Source organism: Synchiropus splendidus, chromosome 17 (genome assembly GCF_027744825.2).
Source record: "Synchiropus splendidus isolate RoL2022-P1 chromosome 17, RoL_Sspl_1.0, whole genome shotgun sequence".
NCBI classification, from domain to species: domain Eukaryota; kingdom Metazoa; phylum Chordata; class Actinopteri; order Syngnathiformes; family Callionymidae; genus Synchiropus; species Synchiropus splendidus.
In genome coordinates, this window is record NC_071350.1 from 17,170,948 (window position 1) to 17,192,207 (window position 21,260).

The following is a 21,260-nucleotide window of genomic DNA, read 5'->3' on the forward strand; positions in this document are numbered from 1 at the left end:
TTAATGCAAACGCCATCTGTCTGGATCGTCCCTCAGGGAGACCAACCCTTGTTAGTAGTTAGCACTGAAAGTCATTCCGACATCTGGATCCTGGAAAGTCAGGAACATGTAACATTTATTTTTTCTGTAGGAGCCGATGGTTCTCGCATCCATCATCGGTAAATCTCCAGTGTAACGCTGGGAGTGATGCAGCATTGCTACAAGAATTAAAATTCATGAACAAGACTGACCTGCCAGAGCTTGTGTTTGACTGTTATTATTAATGGCTGCAGACACACACGCACACACACACGCACACACACACTCATGTCATCAGTCAAGCTCTAGATTGGAGCTAACGAGAGCCTCGCATGCATCCGCGCAGGCCATAACTCACGGCAGCGGACTGACCTACTGACGGACTGGTCAGAGGAATGTGTGTTTCTAAAGCCGCGCCTGTAATTTTGAAAGAAACCTTTTGTGTTTGACCTTGACTCCATGGTGTTTGGGAGAGCAGGTCTGTGATTTCCTGCTCGCACTGTAGCTGTAACTCATGTGGATTTGACAGCGACGTCTTTTAAAAAAAGCCAGTGATTTATATGAAGGACTTTTATGTCCTTGCTTTGCTGGTTTGTGGGCTTCTTTTCAAACAAACACGCTGCTGTATTTGAAGATGCTTAATAACCAGCAGTCACGCAACAGAGAGGGGCAACAGAGGGAAGTCAGAGATGTCCCGGGACGGCGGCTACCCAGTTTACCTTCATCGCCACTTGCAATGCTGGCTCGGTTTATGAGGAACTGTTCAGGAAATGAATTGTTTGTGTAGTCCCCTTAACGAATTCAAGTGAATTTTCTCCTAATTTTGGATGTTTTAGCGTTAGCATTTACATTAAAACTAGATGAATTAACATTAATTTCACCAGTCTCTATGTAGTTAACCTTATTTTTAGGATTATTATCATAGATTGTTTGGATTCTCCCCATGTAGCCGCATTAGTAAGGAAGTTTTCTTGCTATCATTCCCTTTCTTTGATTCATAGTGAAGTAGCTTTTAGGAAACAGCACAACTATTTTGATAGTCTACCAGTTGGCGTGTGGCGTGCTTGGATGCCAGTATGTCTGGTGGTCACGTATAAAATAATACCGTAATTTATGGACTATAAGCTGCTACTTTTTTTTCTTGCTGTCTGATCCCTGTGGCTTATATGAAGACACAGCTAAAATATGGATTCATGCTGCCAAAATATTGAGCCCGATGACATCACAGGCGTTTCAGTGACCTTAAAGTCCTCAAAATGTGCTGTTTTCGCCTGCCTGTGCACAGCTCCGCCAACAGAGCCGAGCTGAGATGGACTGTGGTGTTGGAACTTTCGACAAAAACAACACGTTTTGACCACTTTAATGTCAAGAAAAGATGTGAGGGATTGCAGAGTTTCTTTCATGAGTCACTCTCTGCTGGACCCTGTTTTCAAAGCTAGTTTAGAATGGTCCATAATTTATGGTAAACATAGATGTATAAACATATTCCATACGTCCTAATTTTTAACAAACATTCATATGAAGAAAAAGTATTGGATTGGTATCAGTGGGATGAATCCGGCATCATAATCGGCATCAGTCGATTGTTGTCGACAATATCGACTAGTCGTACAGGAGAGTAACACCAAAATAAGATTCACAAACCTCAATGTTGGGGGAAAAAAATCCTGTTCCATCCGTCATTTTAGTGGATGTTTGCAAGCTACTAATGGAATCATGCATTTCTAATATTTTTTTCTGTTGTTTCTGTTACAACCGGTACAAAAGCTTTCTGTGAAATCCTGCTGTGTCATCCCCTCCTCCCCAGCGCCAACCCTCCCATCCATACATCCATTCATCACATTTGCACAGCTGAGTGGAAGTAGCTGAATTCCTCCTGAAAACAGAGTTATTCCGGATGATGGATGTGAAAAGTCTTGGCGGTGATGAATAAATTGTGCGATAAATCAAAAAGAAAGCAATATTTGAGTAATTAGACTCTCGGCGGCGGCGGCGGCTCTGGGCGCGTTGCTCGCCGCGCCGTGTCCACAAACACCAGCCAGATATGATTCTGCTCCGTCCCCCTGGAATATAACTCTTCATTTGTTTCTCCGTTGTAATGCAGCCAGATTCTTTGTTTTTGGCTTCACATGAATTACTGCAGACATTAACTGACTCTGCCGACGATAAACAAGTTAGAGAAATCAAATCAGCTCTGGAGGGATTTGGCTTTTTCTGATATTTCAGCAGCATATGTTTCTTGGCTGGGAGAGGAAATGCGGCATATTTGTGTATTTATGGTGTGAAGTGAGCGATTGTGACTCTCAGTCTTGGTATTGCATGTCATGTCTGTGCTGCTGTTGGAGTCTTCACTCCAGTAAAGATGAGTATTTGGTTACAGATCAGCATAGTTTATCGGTGCACGCTCAATTCTCCGCGTGGGGCATCTGTTTAAATAGGCAGATTTGATTTTAATATGGAATAAAAGCAGGCAGATTGGTGTTTTCAAAAGCATGTGGGGGGCTTTTTCAAGTCCACCGTCGCGCTATTAGCTGCATGAGAAGGCTTTGTTAATGGAGCAGATGGACTCCAATATGAAACCAGCAAAAGTCTCATGGTTCCAGGCGACTTATCTTAAAATGGAACTGCTGGCTTTTCGCCCGGAGGAACATCAGACGACAGAGAAAGTGTGTGTTCATCTCCTCAAGGAATGAAGATGTTCCACACCGTCTTTGAATAGATGAGGAGATGTCTGGCTGTGACCGGTTCCCTGGCTCTGCTCGTCCACACATGAGAAGGTGTCCTCTTGATAGGTATAGGAACAAAAGCCTGCACCCAGTGTGACCTAAACACCGGTGTTGTAGCCAAGACCATGTCCAGACCACAGCACACTGAGACCCAGACCAAGCTGAATACAGCATATACATGCATAAGTATTGGTTTGTTCTGGGTCCTGTTTGGCCTCGACCTTGGTCTCTGTACGTTCAGGTCTTGACTACAACACTACAGAACACCGTCCCACACTCTGTAATGACACTCTAGAAACTGGTTTAATCACTCACCAGCATGCTCATCTACCAGTGAAGGCACTCACTTCACCTGCACATTCCGTGACTCAAAATGAAAATTGGTTTCTCGAGAGACCCATTTATGCTCTCCTGAAAATGTACCTGTCCGTTTAAATTTTCTTTACGTTGCTGTTCTCCTATATATCCACCAGGGGAGCAGCCCAGAGTCAAAAGTTTATGACAACAAAACAAACATGGTGACTGTGGAAGGGATATTGAGAACGTACCTCTTGCACAAAAGAGGAAACGGAGGCAGCGTTGCAGGAGTCGGTGGTCGGTGATGCTGTTAAGTATATCGCGACTGGAGGACGGAGAATTTCCACCATTATTTTGTCTTCTTCATATCTCACTAGAGCTACGTTTCGGGTAGTAACAGCAACACCGCCCCCCATGGTTTCTGGTGGTACTGCTCCGTTTGGTCCGTATCCACAAGCTTTGTGGGAACGTGCAGAAATATGGACGAAATGAACAGAAGCTTCCGTCTGTACATAACATTGAACATAAATTTGCATTAACTCATGACCCTTATAAACCAAGGCTCCCAGGAGGTGTTGAGTTGCATGTCCTTCCTGGTCCACATTGATGGACTTGCTTGATCCGGCAGTCGGATGATGTTGCTGGACAAAGTGTCTCCTTTTGGAGGAAAAATCTTTTTTTCCTCCACTTTAATAATGGGCTTGTCCTCGCCGTCCCTCTGGAGTCTGTTGGCTGAAAGACAGAGGAGATTGATATGATGGAGCGATGAAGAGGGAAAACTGCTGCACATTAAACCACAGGAGCTTGTGATCATGCTTTCACTCATTCATTAGCGGCAGTCATCCCGCTGCAAATCCACAGCCATAAAAGTGATGTAGAGGGCCTCGACAGCATCTCCACGTTCTTTTGTATCATCAGTCTGACCTTATTTTCACCACTCTTGCTTTATACCTCTTTTTTGTATCCCTCTTTACCTCCTGCTCTTATCATCGACCTCATCTGTCATCTACTTTCCTTGCTTTCACTTCCAGGAAGTGAGAAGGCAGAAGTCATTAGGAAGTCTCCAGATTGTCCTCAGTTACTCTCTGGATTAGCTGCAGAGGAAGTTAGGATTCACCTCTCTTGCTAGCGTTTTGAGCCCTTGTTCTGTGAGATTTTTATTTTTATTTTTTGTAATTTGAAATATTTTATATTATTATTTATTTATTCTTAATCTTTGAGACGAACACATTTTTATACTATCGTACCGCAACAACTCCAAAGAGCATTGCAATAGCATGAACAACCATTACATTACGTCCTCCACTGACCATGTGTTCCGTCGGTTTCGACAGGTTTTCCGCACAGACTTCATCACGGCCATGAAGCTTCCAGACTCGTCGCAGCTGGGCCCCGATGACTTCTACGTGCTGTCGGACCCGTGGCGGCAGGAGTGGGAGAAGGGAGTGCAGGTGCCGGCCAACCTAGAGGCCATTCCGGAACCAGCGGTCAGGTAGGAGCGGGCCATTGTGGACCGGCGGTGGTTTTTCCCTGCAGCCTAAACACTGTGGCACAAAAGATGCCCGACAGATGTTTACACCCATGCACTTTAACCCACTTCCACTGACTCACACGTTGTCAAAAGGTTTGGCCTGTTGTCTTGTACTCAGCGCTGCAGCTGCTTCACATACTCGTGTGGTTCGCTTGGCCCACTTGTAGCTAATGAAAATACTCCGACTGCCTGCTAATCACCAGAGAGCCACATGTCAAACCGTGAGGCAGGCAGGCGTCTGCTTTGACTCGCTTTTATTCATCCTTAACTCAGCAGGCTCACTTGCTTAAGGACAGGACCTGAAATGAGTGAAGCCGCTGGGGTGCAGATGTTGGAGACCAACGTAGGGGGGCTGGTTTGGAGTGACAGCAGTGGACGGTTCTCCAACCTGTTGCACGAGTTTCCACTTCCGTCCCATGCCTCTCACCCCAAGGAGATTAAAGCTGCAGTGTGTGTGACTTTGGGAAAGCGATTTCCTCGCGACCGTCGTCATCCACATCCATTCATGGCTGGTTCCCTCCCAGTTCTGAAGTCTTTGCTCCAGACAGAAACTTTTGGTTTCTACTACATATCAGACTGCTCTCTGTAGCTACCGTTATCAGGAGGCTGTTTGTTAGCGTCTAGCACCTGGTGTCGTGACATACATATCCACAACAACAAACAAACAACAACAAATTAGGCAAATGTTGCAGTATTATTCATGTAGTTGCTCACCTGTGCAGGAGAAGAACTGCCAGCTCTGAAAATAGCTTCGCACTCCTGAAGTTCTCTATATTCCAGGAAGCCATGCCGATGTTCATGCATATTTTAGCCCAGTTCTTTTAGCCTCAGTTTCTACATTCCCTGTTCGGATTCCGTCTTCCTCCTCTTTAGCTCCTTTAGCTTCCGTTCCATGACTTGCAACACCAGCCAAGAGGCCTCTAAACCACGCCCCCTTCCTGAGCTGGTCTGTGATTGGTTAAAAATGTACGGACCTGTATTTTTATCACAGATCAGCTGTAGTACTATATGTTTGAATTATTTATCAATTATCTGAAAAATGAATAAATAAAATAAAGAAACTGCTGTCAACTGGAAAAAAAAGGAAAGAAAGAATGAGTCCATTAAAAGCTCAGCGTTCTGACAAACTATTCTCATCCAATAAGGGCTTTAGGAAGTTTGGAAATTTACAGCTTATTTTCTGCTGAAAGTTTAAAGAGGTGGTGACAACAGTTCAGACTCAGCAGAGTTCAGACTGTAACTCATGCTCATGCTTCTTGGTCACATTTTTTTTTTTTGGTTTAAATCCTGTTGATTGAAGGCTCCACATGGCTTCCATGTCTATTTGATCGGAGCTTTACATATGATCAGAGCTCCGAGAAACCTGACCCGCAGATACTCCCCGCACAGAAACCACACCATGTTCCTCATCCTCTCACCGCAGTCACTAAAGCTGTGACAGATACTTTTACTGCAGTCAAATCCTGGAGCGATGCTCGCCGAGGAGCAGGCTGTTGCTAAGTAAGCCAACATGTTTAACCCTCGCCTGTTGGACGTTATATACTTCATAGTGGCGATGAATAAATAATGGACGGCGGAGAAGGAGAATATTTGATATTGTGTTTGGCTCCGTCTCGCCTGTGTCCTTGGGGACGGCGACGGATGAGTCTCCCTCTGCTCATAAGCAACGTTACGCAACAGATAATTATTGTGCGTAACCAGCGGAGGAATAGAAAGAACACATTCGCGGATAACTCAAGGAAAAGTTCCGACAGCAAACATCAAACCGTAATGACCTCCTCACCATCCGCCTCGGTACTTTTTGAGAAAAGTCGAGCTGCAGCAGCCGAGTCTGGTCCAGGGAGATGGAGAGAGGGAGACAAATGTGGAGCAGGAGTGTTGTCAAAGCCAGACGCGCCCCGAGCCCTTTTCCTCTCCAACAATTTTTGGAGATGATGTCATTATTCATTAAAAAGAAATAGAGGAGGAAAAATGTGTCGGCGCCCTGGGCTACACTCGAGCTAAAGAAGGAGAGGGGAAGGTGGGAGACGTGAGGGGATGTAGCCGTCCAGACCTTCACAAGTGAGCAGAGATTAGATATGAATAGATGGAAGAGTCAACAAGCAGATACGTTGTTTTATGTTTGGATTCACTCTGGATCAAGAACCGGGTTTTACAACTGAAATAATGCTCGACAGTGCTGCGAAACAGTCGGGCTGTGTATTGGCAGGTAGCTTGCGATACGATACGTATCCCAATACAAGAATGTTGCTACGGTACATTGCAATATCAGCCATCATTCTTAGGAGAGAAATCAGATCAATACACTGCAATACTATGTGCCTGAAAATGCTTTTATTGTGATGAAGTCAGTCAAGTTAGACTCTCTGGTCAAGTCTAACCAACAAAATACAGAAAGAAAATGTTATTAGTATTAAAAACGTCACAAATGTGGCAGCGCTTATTTACATATAACAATTCAATGTAGCCGACTTATATCAAGACAATATGTCACAATCAGGTGTTGTGCTATTTCTGCAAAAACATTGATAACATATTGCACAATCAAGTATTGCAATATTTGAGCATATCGGTATTTTCTTACATCCCTGTCAAACAGTTTATTATTTAGCACCACCACCAGTCAAGGGGAGTCTAAAACAGACGTATTTCGGTAGCTTCCTTGGTAAGAACTTGGCTCAGAAGTGACTTGATTTTGGTGGTGCTATGGATATTTTTCAGATGTTGTTGGTCATGTGACCATCTCTGATATTAACTAGCGCATGCAGTGGAGCTAGCCTGGTTAAAACAGCGCTTTGGGTGCTCGCTCACATCAACATTTAAGCTCCCGGGAAGGGACATGAACTGCAGGGTTTCCCTTTGTTGTCCAAACTATATTGTCATATCACCACAACAGTAAGAGATGTACATCTTAATGGAACACAAAATCTTCAGCACCTCTTTTGTTAGCCGAGGCGAAACTGCAAACATCACAGTTCACTAGGGTACAGTGAATCGGAACAAACAAACCCCAAAACAATGCTGGCACCACACAGTCTGTGATGCTATGAACACAACAACCACTACCTCCGTCCTCTTGAGTGCTAACCAAACTCGCTAAAGGCTGAGGATTTCTGCCACCCGTTGGCTGCTGTGAGCACTTATGCCGAATAAACTACTTCACCTCATTCCTCCGTAGAATGACTTCCACCAGATATACAACCTGACTGATTCGGAGTCCCACATGGCTCTATGCTTGGACCCTTATTCATCTTGTATAGCATCGTCAAATGACACTTTGTTGCTGTGATGTCACGTTTTTTGTCTTATTGACTTGGATCCACAAATGAGATCCGTGGAGACAGATGTGCATCTTGGATCATAATTCCTTAGCTCTCATTTATAAGCAGTAGATGAGACGTTTTTGACTGTTCACTCACGGCGACCATGAGCCGACCGAGTCCTCAGGTTTCGAGGTGCTTCTCCCTCTCTGCTCTCAGACACACAACAACAGGAAGAAAATTCCGCTAATTTTGATTTCATCTATTTTTAATTCTGCTGCCAAAGACTGAAGCACGTTATTACATTACTGAGATTTCAGGCCAAGCTGCACCCAAAACTTTACTCTGGATAATTGTATTAGGGATTTTTGCGTGCATGATGAATAACTTTGCCCTTGGCAGGTTCAGACTGGATAAAAAAATGATAATTATCCTGGAACTCCCCCAGCAAAGCTAATTGAGTTGGACTCTCGCTCTGTGGAGAGGAAACACTTGTCAAACTTCGTGTGAACGTACGTCCAAGTCAATTCCTGCCAAATGATTTTTGCTCATTTGTGTTGAGCATTGTATTAAAGCAGAAACCTAGTGTGGCTGTTTGCAGAACGTGACACTACAGGAGAGATATAGTCTCCCACCTTGTGGCTGCAGGTCATGGAGGTAATTCGGTTTGGTTTAAACTCTGGCACTCAGTCATTTGAATGTACTGTGGTTGTCCTGAGGGCAGCTGGCTCCTTCACATGAACGGCGAGACTCAAGTCAAATGTAATTTATATGAGGAACATAAAGCTTTTTTCTTGCATTTTAGTGCCATTTACATTCAATTTTAATTTGAATTTTTGTTTGTCAAATTTGTTCCTGGAGAATAGAATTTTTTTCCCCAGTTCATCGACAAAAGCGTTTTTCAATTTCAGCTGTGATTAATTTTTTCAACCTGAAATTTTACTGTTAAACAAACACAGCAAAGTCGAATTTGCGTCAGGCTGTAACATCGTCCAATTACCTACTTACAAAAGTAAATACAGTGAAGCCACAGAGAAGCGGTGGTTAGATGACTCAACGCTCCCTGAACCTTCTGACCGCTCCACCAGCACGTAAGTGACTCGTCATCTTATACGTTGTCAAAGCCGATCTGCCGTTGCGCTTGTTTGCATCAGATTGTCCCTGACAATCTGGAAATCCCCATCACGGTTTTTCCCCTTGAAAAGAGCTCATTCTCAGAAGTCATCAGTCGACCAGGTCATTCGGACATATTTGTCATCAAAATGACTTTGTGTGGTGTGGCTACGCTAACAGTCTGTGTTGAATTAAAGCTCTTGTCATGAACAAATCTCGCTCCAGAAAAGAGCAATGATTCGTGCAGCTCAGTCACCGACCTCTTGATGGAGGATAAGTCAACCGTGTCGGAATTTGATACGCACCAAACACCCACACGTCCATACGCTAACAAGGTTCAGGGCTAAAAGTCAAACTAATCCATAAAAACACGGCTCTGCAGGGTCAGTGGGTGTAATTCTGACCACAAGCTGATTCAGTTGCGTTTGGCTGGGCAGACTGGAGTGAGTGGTTAAACATGAGAAGTGCATTTCTTGTATGAGAAGTGGCCAAGGCGGACCCTTTCTTCCCCGTCTGGTAGGTCCGCATGACAGTTCTAATAACCGTCTGCTCGCACGCTCAACTGCTCCCGGAGGCTTGTAATGGCAAATAAAGCAACTTCATCATAACTTGTCGTTGTTGGCGCACGCGACTGAGTCATGAGGCTCGTCTTTCACCGCAGTTAATGAAGACGGCTGCCCAGACGGATCCAAAGTTGACCGAGCTTACTCCCTTTCTGGTTAAATATGTGCCTTCTCTGCACACGTTACAGCCATCAGATACGCTGGACGTTAGGACGTCAGCCGACCGTAGGATCGACCCAGAAGATTATTATTATTACCATTGAGTGGTCTTCATGGACGAATACTCCAGTGCTCTTCTGGTTTACCCGTTAGAAAACTGCTTTCTAGCAAATTCGTTTTTTAAACCAATGGCTGAAGGAAACTGGAAAAAAGACGCAACGACTCTAATCTGACTAAAGTGAAGCACCGCTAAGCTCCTAGCTATTATGCTAAAAATGTTACATTGTGACAGTGACACGTTTCTGGGTTGACAATTCCACATCTTGGCTTCATGAGGTTTGAAAACTACTCAAAAATTGGCCAAGGTTTCAGCGCTGAAATCATCATCATGGTGAAATTTCTGGAACATATTTTGGGAAGTGAGTGGGAAGAAGTAATAAAACTACTACATCAATGAGATGAAATGAAACAGTAGAGAAGCTGAGTGTAGCAGGTGTAATGTTCACATTTCACCCAGCTGACTTGGAGACTTAGACTTAGACTTTCTTTATTGTCATTGCACAAAAACATATCACTGCATCATGGCAATTTTGGTAGGAGGCCTCTGGTTTCCAAAAACAAAAACTATATGTCCAAAATAAATAATGGACCCTGAGACATTGACATTCAGAATGATTCAAAATTACTTTTTTGCTTTTCCAGTTTCCAAGTCGCCATGTTGACTCTGTAGATCCGCCCCCTGCATATTGCCCCACTTTGTTTAGTGTTGTGGAGAGTGACAGAGCAGTGAGCTGTGTTGATTTTTAATGCGACTTTAGAAGTGGGAGCACGTCACTAACCGTTGGTGGATGAGAACCAGCGTCCACAGAGTCGGGTGCTGGTAGACGCTAGTCGCAATTTCAAACTTTCAAAGTCATTCCTGTTGTCAAGTTAATGTCTTAAGTTGAACATTTATTGGGACTTGAGGGTGAAAGATGAAGGAGATGTTGGTGGCTGGAGTTTATAGAAGCAGATGAGATGAAGGAAGAGTGAAGGGGAGGGGATTAGAGGTGGCGAGCCGGAGGTGAAGAAGAGAGTGAAGGCAGGGTGGAGATGACTGATATGTCTGCAGCTAGAGTGGAAGACAAGCTTATGTGTCGAGAAGTTTGGAGACAAAGAAGAAAGAATATTGGAGAAGAGGAAGACAACCAATGAGGTTTGTAGTGAAGGAGGACATGTGACTGGGGAGGAGAAGAGTGGAGCATCAGGCGATGCTTTAAGAGGACTTTAAGTTACAGTAAACCTTGCCCACACTCATTTGCTGGCCCCTGAATCCGAGAAGTGGGCAACAAGCCCGCAACAGATATGAGGTTAATCGTCCCTAAATGGTCCTTTAAGGGCAAATTGTTGTTTAAGCTACTCCTAAAGGCTTCCACCTGTCTCCAGAAGTGATTGTTGCGGCGATGCCTGGCACTGATCTGGGTGAGCAAACCTTCTATTACATCATCCACACGTGGACACGAGTCACGTTGAAGGTGAAATTCTCTCACCGATTTTCTTCTGTAATTGTGGAGCGCCGCTTGTTGATTTGTATCGCTCGTGTTTGCCTAAGGTGTGTGCACACGGCGTCTCCTCAGCAGGCCAGATAACACTGTTTATTTCTGTGGTTGAGATAGATAGGAAAGAGCTGCACGCTGATTTGAATAAATACAGCCGAGGTTTTGTGTTTGCAGGTTCTATGTTGTTGCTCAGAGCGCAGCATCACATTTGTGGTGACAACACACAAACCAGAGCTCGAAGCTCTCCACTTTCTTTGTTTCGAAATGAGCAAGAATACATCGGTAAATCTGTTGTTGACAAGAAGTTGTTTGGCACACGGGTTTTGTGAAGACGCCCAACACACAGGCTGTTCGCAGGCAAACACCCAGAGTCGAGGAAATCATCCGAGCTCATTATCATCTCAGAACTTTTACTCATCCTCTTTGTTTTTCCATGAAGAGGCCAGAAACGCCTCTCCCGACGGTGCGTCTTCCGAGGTCGACCCGCAGACTGTGTTGACTGACTCGATGACTGGCTGGCCGACCTTAACAAAATGACAGAGAAATCCGAACTGGCAGCATGAATGAAGGACTGGTTGTCTGCCCGGCTGGCAGGCAACAAACCCTCCGACCGCAGTGACTGAGCTTTGGCCAGAGCTCTGCTGGTTTTCGGGTCCAGCGGGTGAGTCAGACTCCAGCTAAACCCATTCACCTTTGATGGACTGAGGGTGATGAGTGGCTTCAGGCACGGCAGGCAAACGGACACATTTCAGTTCCGAATAATACTTAACCTGCTGCCGTTTGCCAAAACCTGAAAGTGTTGGTTTTACTCCAAGCCTGGCTCCTCGCTGGCAGTTCTGGATCAAACATGCGTGTGAACAAGAGAGAAGTGACTCAAAACAGGTCCCTGACTTGCATATTTTCCACCCTGTCTCTTTCTATCTGTACATCCATACATTCACCCGTCCATCCGTGCATGGCCAAATCATACATCCAACAAAGTCGCAGTCATTGTTTCAAACTTTCAGAGTGGGAAATGGAGCTATTCCTGTTGTCAAGTGAATGTCTTACGTTAAACATTTATGGGGACTTTAGGGAGAAAGATGAAGGAGATGTTGGTGGCTTGAGTTTATAGAAGCAGATGAGATGAATGGAGAGTGATGGGATAAGAGGTGGTGAGCAGGAGGTGAAGAAGAGAGTGAAGACAGGGTAGACTGATTTGTCTGCAGCTAGAGTGGAAGGCAAGCTTATGTGTCGAGAAGTGTGGAGACAAAGAAGAAAGAATATTGGAGAAGAGGAAGACAACCAATGAGGTTGGTAGTGAAGGCGGACATGTGACTGGGGAGGAGAAGAGTGGAGCATCAGGCGATGCTTTAAGAGGACTTAAAGTTACAGTAAACCTTGCCCACACTGCACATTCATCCATCCATACATTCAGCCATCCATCCGTGCGTGGCCAAATCATACATCCAACGAATTCCAACGTTCCATATTGTCCATCCAAATTCTCTTAAAGCCTTTCTTCCCATCAGCCATGTGTTTTTAGAACTATCTATCCTAACAAACGTTCCCCTATCCATTGTATCATCTCTCTATCTGTATTGTGATCCATCCAGACCCACAGTGTTATTCATCCATTCATAAAATATGAATGCGTCCGTACCTACTTTTATCCATCCATTAACCTCCTCTCCATCCAACCATCCATCAGCACTGTAGTCCATTCCTCCCTGGATATGTTCACCCATCCATGTAACCTTGAGGCAAGGGAATATGGATTGATAGTGAAATGACTGGACATTATTATGGGATGTCTGGAAAGACAAAACAGGCCCTGACTCGGAGAGGCTCCGCCATAAACTTCTTCTGTGACGTGGTTCTCCCTGCTCCTCCGTGGGTCGGCAGATCAAAGCCCTCTATGCCTTGTGCACTTTGGCTCCAACAACATCTGGACCTCGCTCTGTCTATTTTACCCAGCTGCCATCTGTCCTCCCTGCTTGACTGGTGTCTGTTTGTGTGACTGTGAAAGTGAGCCGAGTGAGAGTGAGACACTGGAGACGACAGGAGATGGATAGTGAAGTCCCCCTTCTGTCTTCCGCTGGTCCCCTGTGTGCCGCCGTTGGATCACTTTCACTGACTGTGACTCAGTTCATGTGTCAAGCTTCAGGAGGCACTGTCCTTTTCAACCTCATGGTGTGCTGCAATTGGCGACCAGCCAGATATTGTTTATTGACCAATTTATTTAAGCACGATATGCAGTAGCCGCCCTATATGTTTCTTATGTCTACTCTATCTTGAGGACAATCCTCTCTGTTTGGTCATCCGTTTTACCATGATGCCTCACATGATGTGCCCATCTGACTCTCCAGTCATCAGCTTGCAGGCTTCACCTCCTACAATTCTTCTGGGTGATTCCCAAGGTCCTCCATCCAGGGGACCTCAGATACGTGAGCCACCTCAATGGTCTTGGAGGAGTAGTTGTTCCGCTTTGGGTCTCTCATCGACGACTGAGCTCTTTAACCTGCAATACAGTTCTAGTCACCACCCAACACTGGATCTGCCTCCTTCTCATTGAGCTGTGAGTCTTTCCAGTTAGAACTGAGGATGGGCTGTTAGAATACAGGGTGCCCTGAGGACACCTTCTACCGAAAATGTTACGCACACTTCTGGTCAGGAACGCCTTTGAGACAATTGTTTTTCGAGACTGTGCTCCAAAACAGGTTCGCCGACTCAAGCCTTAGTAGCGGTCGCTTCGCTGCTGCCACCTTCTTTTGCTTGTCGAGTCATGCACGAGTCACAAGAGTCGCAAAAGTCTGAGAATGAAGAAGTCCTAGTTGAGAGTATGCACCCACAATTTATTACTGGAAGTAGAGTTATCTAGTTTTTCAGTAGCATCTTTGAAACCATTTCTCCCCAACTAACCTGTTCTTTGTGCAGCGTCTAGCTCCAAGATCTTGCGTCATTACCTTCATAATTTCTCTCTGTTTTTAGAAGAATGTTGCAGAGATTTGTGTTCATTTGCAGAGCTAGCGTTCTGTCTTTGCTGTTCCTACTGGCGTTTAAGTGCTAAGAGCGGCTGAATCTGTTGCTTTAGTGCCCACATTGTTCCTCCCTCTCTGGGTCTTTTCAGGAGACATTTCAGCAAAGTTAATAGCGTGTGTGTCTTTGTTGGCAGCATAGTTTCTTGGCCAAATGCGTGTCTCCCTGTTTCTAAAGCTGCCAGTTGCCGCGACAAGGTCATTGACTATTATGGTCACTTAAGGCCGACTGTTACAGGGCTGCTGCACACGACCGGCACACTTAAATCCGGGCAGCTCCAGGAGAGTAAACAATGTTTACGGCCGCTTGCTCCCACCGGACCCACATAAAGTGTCCTTCCTGGGTTTCAGCTGGGTATTTAGTTCCAGGAGTCGATTAAGCAACAAATGAAACGATGGAATCAAACGTGAGTATCTCAACCGGATCTGGGAGTGTCGCGGTGCTGCCAAGCCTTTAAACGCAGCAGGTATTTTTTTTTTGTGTTTACCTGCCAGTGTGTTTCCCTGTGAACCACGAACACTCCAATATGAAGCGGTTGTCTCTGCAAGTGTGTAATAGAGCTGAAGAGCAGCACATCTGGCATCATAACACAACTTGGTAATCAGAACAAACTGCAGCAGATGTCTTTTGAATTTGGGTTTTGGAAAAATTGTTCCCCACTTCGAAGCCGTTAACGAGGACCAGATGTAGCTAAAATCCAGCGCCTGTTCTCATTCGATCATCTCATCCGTGGTTTTGATATTAGCGAGAAGCGAGCAGGAATTAATGGAAGAAATTCAAAAATGTGGCGGTGGAGCTTGACCGATCCAGGTGGATTTTGAGTGTTAATAACAGCGCAATTGATCCACGTTTGTTTGCTTGACTGTCTAGTTTTGAGGTACCAAAAAGGCAACCACCTCAAATGCATCTGACCTGTTTTTGCTGAGTTGGTTTGGACCCAGAGGCAGGCACTGGGCGGCTGCAGGTCAGGAACAGAAGTGACTGGGGGTGTGGGATGGTGGTTCCTGGACCTAGTGCTGGAGGCTCGGGGATGGACTGGTGCTGGCAGGCTGACGGAGCTTCTGGACCATGGACTAAACCAGGCGTACACAAACTATCGGAAAAATCAACGACAGATAAACTGAAATCCAGACCTGGGCAAAGTGCGGCCCGGGGGCCATATGCGGCCCTTTTCCTGTGTTATTGTGGCCTTCATGAGGTCAGACAAACAGTAAACACAACACATTCACGACTAAATTATTGTTTCTTATTTTCGTTTATCATTTAATGTTTTCCTCAAAATTCGTCCAAAGAAAATTCTAAATATATTTTGAAATAAATTGCCTTATTTTTCTTAGATGTTTTGTCCATAGTTTTATTATGATTTATATAATAAGATGCAGGTTTCATGCCATATTTACACTTCTTAATATTCTTGCTTCCATTGAATATTTAATGGTTCATTTCGTCCACGTTGCTTGAGATTTTTTGCCATCACGTTTCGTAGTCATCGCCGCCTTTCTTTTGACATGATGGTCCCTCACCACAGTCACAGTTTATAATGTGGCCCACCTCTGCTGTAGACGCTTGTCATCTTTCCCATCTCCAGGCTACGACTCAAACAAACCATCACGATAGTTCTCTTCCTCTCCTAGTCTCTCCTCTTCTATCTAAGGATGAATAAACAGCCTGGTTGTGACCCAGTCTCACATCCAAATGAGTCTGATAAGGTCAAACGTTGCAAATGACCACATAACCCCTGAATACGTTCCACTTTTCCTGGCAGTAAAAGAGTGCTAAACCCTCTGCAGGGCGGCGTGTAGAAAGGAACCAGGGGAGTAAGGAAGCAGGTGGAGCGTTGTGGCTGTGGCTCTACTGGGACCGACCGAGGAAGAGAGAGTCAGAGATGAGCACACAACAGAGTCTTTTATTTACAAATAACAGATGAAGTCTGAATCCCTCCACGGAGCTGCATGGTTACACTCTGTGGATTAATTGAAGCATTCCTGCCCAGATTTTAGGCGAATGTACCTCTGAGGAACAGACGTGAGGGAAAGTGCTGCACCACCAGTGAATTTGGAAGAATAACTAACCAGCACACACCCCTTCTACCGCATTATGTCCACTCATCATGGATTGTTCTTCAGCGGGAATCTGCTCAAAGGTTCGCGGCTGGAATCCAGCTAAAACCAGCTCAGGAATTTCAGCGAGTCCTGGTCTTTCATTGGTGGTTAATTGATGGTTCCATTGGGGTGCGTTTGTCAATCCTTCCGGGAATTTTCCCAAAACTCCAGTTGCATTGTAATGAACAAAAAACAATGGACAAGACAAATATGCCAGAGAGAAAAACCATGTCAGTTTTATAGTTTTACTCTGACTCCAGCAGGGCCACATTAATACTGTCAAAGAGCCGCATTTGGCCCCCGGGCCGCACTTTGCCCAGGTCTGCTCAACATCCAACTGCTCATGAAAGCATCCGTTGAAGCACTTTTGAAAATTAGTTTTATTTTATGGTGATACTTACATTTACACTTTATTTATATCTTCTTTGGAGTTTAAATAAAATATATTATTTTTATTTTATGATATTTAGACATGGTCTTATTGTATTTCTTTTATTCAGCATTTTATACCGTTTTTCATATTTTCTCAACAGTTTGCATCAAGTGTATTTTTTTCTGTTTTCCTTCAGTAAATTTGAAAAAATATGACTCGCACCTGGTTCTGCTGCTAGTTGGATTTTTCGATGACAAATAAATATCTCTGCACTGATCACATGATTTCATGTCACAAGGTTTTGGTTTGTTTGCGATTAAATATGGTTATTGATCACAAATGAATTGTTCTGGGAAAGGTGGGCCCTGTGATCAAAAAGGGTTAAGAACCCCTGGCATAAGTGGATGTCAACTGTATCCTGTGATGGACAGACTCGTGACCTCTTCTGACTATGGAGCATGTCGATGAGCTGATGTTTATTTTGTCTAACAAACATATCTCCATAGAGCACCAGCCTTTTTGTTGCACATTAATTTGAGAGAAACTCAAGTCAGATTTTTTCTTTCAGTCAGTGAGCTTGACAAACAAGTGTCTGATGCCACCTGGAATGTGTTTTTTACAGTTTCCTATGCAAACGTGGTGTGTGTGTGTGTGTTTGTGTGGGTACCAGCCAAGCGTGCTTTGCAGCCACCGCTGTCATCTGGAGGGCTGCTGGTGCTGGTGGGCTGTTTTGAAGTGCTGGTGGGTTTACTGGAAGTGTGTCAGACAGGAGAGGAATGCAGGAAGAGGGTGGGCCACTGTGTGTGTGTGTGGAGCAGGCTGGGGGCAACCCTGCACACTGGTCGTCTCTCCGTGTCTCAGTTTCCTGTTCGCTGGGGTTTCCCACCGTGCCGCTATTCAAAAAGACTTGACTTTTTGTGGTTTGATTGAGAGCAAACTGTGGAGGCTGGCTGGGAAGGTGGGTGGTTTCCAAATTTGAAGTGGCACATCTATGTATAGGACAGATTAGAAACTTCCACCTGACACTCGATGGAACGAAACCTGAAGTTTTCATTTTCGCATGTTGACCAGCAAACCGGAAAATATGCCGCCGTAACCGTGTCATTGTTTTCCACATGAATTCGAGACGTCAAAATAGGGGATTTTTAAACCCGCCATGCGTGATTATGGTAACAAAACACATGCTCTGTGAAGCATGTCGTTTTGGGAAAACATCCTGCAGGCGCTGAGGTCAGTTTCTGACGTCCCCTGGGGAGATTGTTTGTTTTGCTCCGGCGAGGAGAGAAAAACAACACCAGACACAGTATCAGTTGGGAACTCAGTTTGCAAACATCCCGAAGGCCCCTGGGACCAAAGCAAAGTGAAACTCATTTGCCAAACAGGCGGTGAGCTACTGCGATCCCCGTGGCCCCGACTTGGACACTTAAAAAACCGAGGTGTCACAGCCGTCGAATCACGTCGGAAGCTTTAAGGCTTATCGGCAGATTGTGGCTCATCATTTGGGAATAGCAAAGTTGACGTCTGGGAGGGATGAGTGGACTGAAGAAGATCCCTCACCAAACCACTGTGTTCACACGCCGCTTCATTGAATCTGTCATCGTAACTCTACGTCTGTTGCTTCCCTCCAGTGACGTCAGATTTTAAAAATGACACAAAAAGCTGGACAGTTGTCGTAGACCAGATGTGGTTTTTGAGAGAGATCGGTGAGAGAAAGTGGAGTAGCCAAAAGTGACTGATGTTTTATCAATCTGAGAGAAGACATTGAGCTCGAAAGCGTCTGCGCAACCTCAGAATTTTGGGGATTAGTATTGACAGAGCTGTCAATGCGCCTCGCTCCTCTGTGAGGACCCACTGCCTGGCTCCAGAATCACCATCAGTGATGCTCCAGCGCCTGCCTTGTGGCTGACACGGGTCACCTCGATGGGATGTGAACCCAGGGCCGGCGACTTCATGATCAACGTAACACACCTATAATGGAGTAGTGCGAATCTGAGGTGGCGATTAGTTGATCCTGCGTCTTCGCACGTCCGTTATCCACACACTTTCTCGATGCAACAGGGTCCTGGCGGAAGAGGTTTGTCAGGAGGGGGCGCTCACAGCCAGTCGGCTCCGCAGCCTTTGACTTATGGGGCTAAAAGGATGGGCAAGTTCAAGTGCTTCAAGGATGTCTCTCTTTCCATCGGCACCTGCAGGAACCCTCTTCTAAAATCACTTCCAGTTCATAAACCATCTTTAATCCCTATGTAACTTGTCAACGTGCCAGCTCTCAATGTGCTAACCTTTTTGAGCCATTTTTATTGACAATATCAATGCACTATAATTGTAATATTTCTGTGAGTTCCTTAAACTCACTCATTGACTTTAAACCTGTTTGTACTTTGCCTGTTTCTACTGCGTAGCCTAACTCACACCTGATAATCCGCCGCTAAGTTTACGACATGCGTGCTCGCATGTGTGTTGCCGTTCGCTGGAGGGAACAAAAAAAAAAAGGTGTGATGCTAATAAAAGTGGAAGCAGGCGCCTTCCAAACATCTGGCTGGCTCTGCTGCGGTCACGGGCGAAGACCATCGACGAGGGTCGGCCATTAACCTCTGCGTGTTTCTAGTCTGTGGGAGGAAAACAGAGTGCCGGGAGCCTACATCATACACAGCCTTCACCCATCTTCTCAGATGCGCTGCTAATGCCTCAGCGCAGGCAGGGACTGTTTCCAGTTGGGGCCAAAAAAAGAACATTCTTGAATTGACCTTCCCTCTGATGGTGTCTCCGAAGACGCATCTCTGTGTGATAAATGGACGCACGTTGTCTGCGGAGCTTGAGCGCTGGCTCGTCCCTGTCCATTTGCACGTCTTGCTCAATCCTCCCCGCCTCGACTTCAGAGGTCCAGCGCGAGGCACGACTGACTGTCACTGTGTTTGTCCATTTATCCGCTCATGTTCTCATGTGTCTGTGTTCCGCTCCTGTAAAATAGTAGCCGGCGTTGGTATAAATCAGAGAGCAGATTAGATTAGTGTCGATGAGATTATAGGTCGATTAAATCATCCCTGTGGGTTGTTTGGGTCATTGTGGGAGCAGATAGTTCCCTCCAGCTGAATGGGAGGCAAGAATAATGGCATGCAAATGAGAGGAGTCCAAATGGAATCTGGTTATGGGGAAGTGCGTGGTCGGTTCAGACGGAGACAGTTGCTCTATTGGACCCTGTTTTTATTGTTCATTTGACCTTCTGGACGGCTGCACCCTCGACAAAGATCTGGATTCTGGTGTCAGTATGGTGATGATCCAGAGGTGCTGTTGTCTCAGTCGGGCCATGACCTTCAGCGCTCAGTGGAAGGGTTGCTAATAATAATAATAAATAATAATAAAATAATTATATATATATATAAAAAATATTTTCAGGAGAATTATACTAGAAATAAAGATCAAATACAGTAAATATTATTTATAATATTCTTATTTTATTTAGCATGAGGGATTGTGTGATTCTCCTTTTATTAATTTCATAATTAATGTATAAAATCTAAATATAAATCCATAAATATGAGACAAAAATAATGTCTAAAATATAATAACAATAATAACAAAGTGCAAGTGATAATTCATGTATTTATTATCAAATTAATTTAATAATTGCTCTATTTTTAATGATGAAAAATATGAATCTTAAATCCTAAATATGAGGCAAAAATAGACTGCTGCTCAGTGACTGCACGACCAGTCACCTGGTCAGAAGTTAAGGAGGGTTGGGCATACTGCCCCACAGTGAGGAGGCCTCGGGTCAGACCCAGGAAACACTGGGGAAGTCTCCAAGGTCTTTGTTTTTCCAGATGCAGTTTGAACCCAGACAGAATTTATACAAACAAACCTTATTTCAGTGAACGTGTGTCACCTTTCTGATGATATTGCTGGCAGTCGGGGATCAGTTGTGCGGATGACTGGTTTCTCTCCGACATGGTGAATGAATTAGTTTCTGACCCACATTTGAAAAGCCATTTCCATCCAGCGTTACGTGCTCTGACGTGAGCCACGGTGGAACAGCGGCGCTGGAGGAGCTGAGTTGTTGACAGAGACAGCTATAAAACTGTAATCCTAGCTATCAAGCGGGAGCATGAAGAACTTCAGGTTACGTGACTCACCTTCTCCTGCAGTGGGTGGAAAAGCAATTTAGACACGCGCGAATCCTGAGATTGAACCTTCGCTGACATCATCATGATGTGAAGCGCTTAAGCTTGCTCCTGCTCTCTTTTCTGATGAAACGCTTCGTGTTTTGCCTCATGCATGTAATGAAGGTCGGGATACACCACCTTCCAAACCCTGCTGTTCTATTGTCATCGCACTTTTACCCATCATCAACATTGTTCCTCACTTGGATGCACTAAATTCTAGCCCACAACATTTGCAACTCATGTTTCATTTATTGTTAATTTGTTTGTTTTGCTTTTTATATAAGTTATTAATTTGGTTGTGAGGTTTAATATTCGAGTGCTTATGAGTCACTTTAATTTTTTTTTTTTTTTTTTTTAGAGTTGTTGACATTTCAGTCCAAATGTTTAATGCATTTAAAAATT

At 44.7% G+C, this 21,260-nt stretch overlaps 1 protein-coding gene across 3 annotated transcripts in view; it reads left to right on the top strand.

The window, feature by feature from the left end:
* The window catches only part of jade2 (jade family PHD finger 2), a 117,675-nt gene that overhangs the window by 38,346 nt on the left and 58,069 nt on the right, over positions 1-21,260 (top strand). For all 3 annotated transcript variants that reach the window (XM_053846294.1, XM_053846293.1, XM_053846295.1), the window contains exon 4: positions 4,376-4,533. In XM_053846294.1, the coding sequence (XP_053702269.1) occupies positions 4,376-4,533 (158 nt within the window). The remainder of the gene's footprint in view (positions 1-4,375; positions 4,534-21,260) is intronic.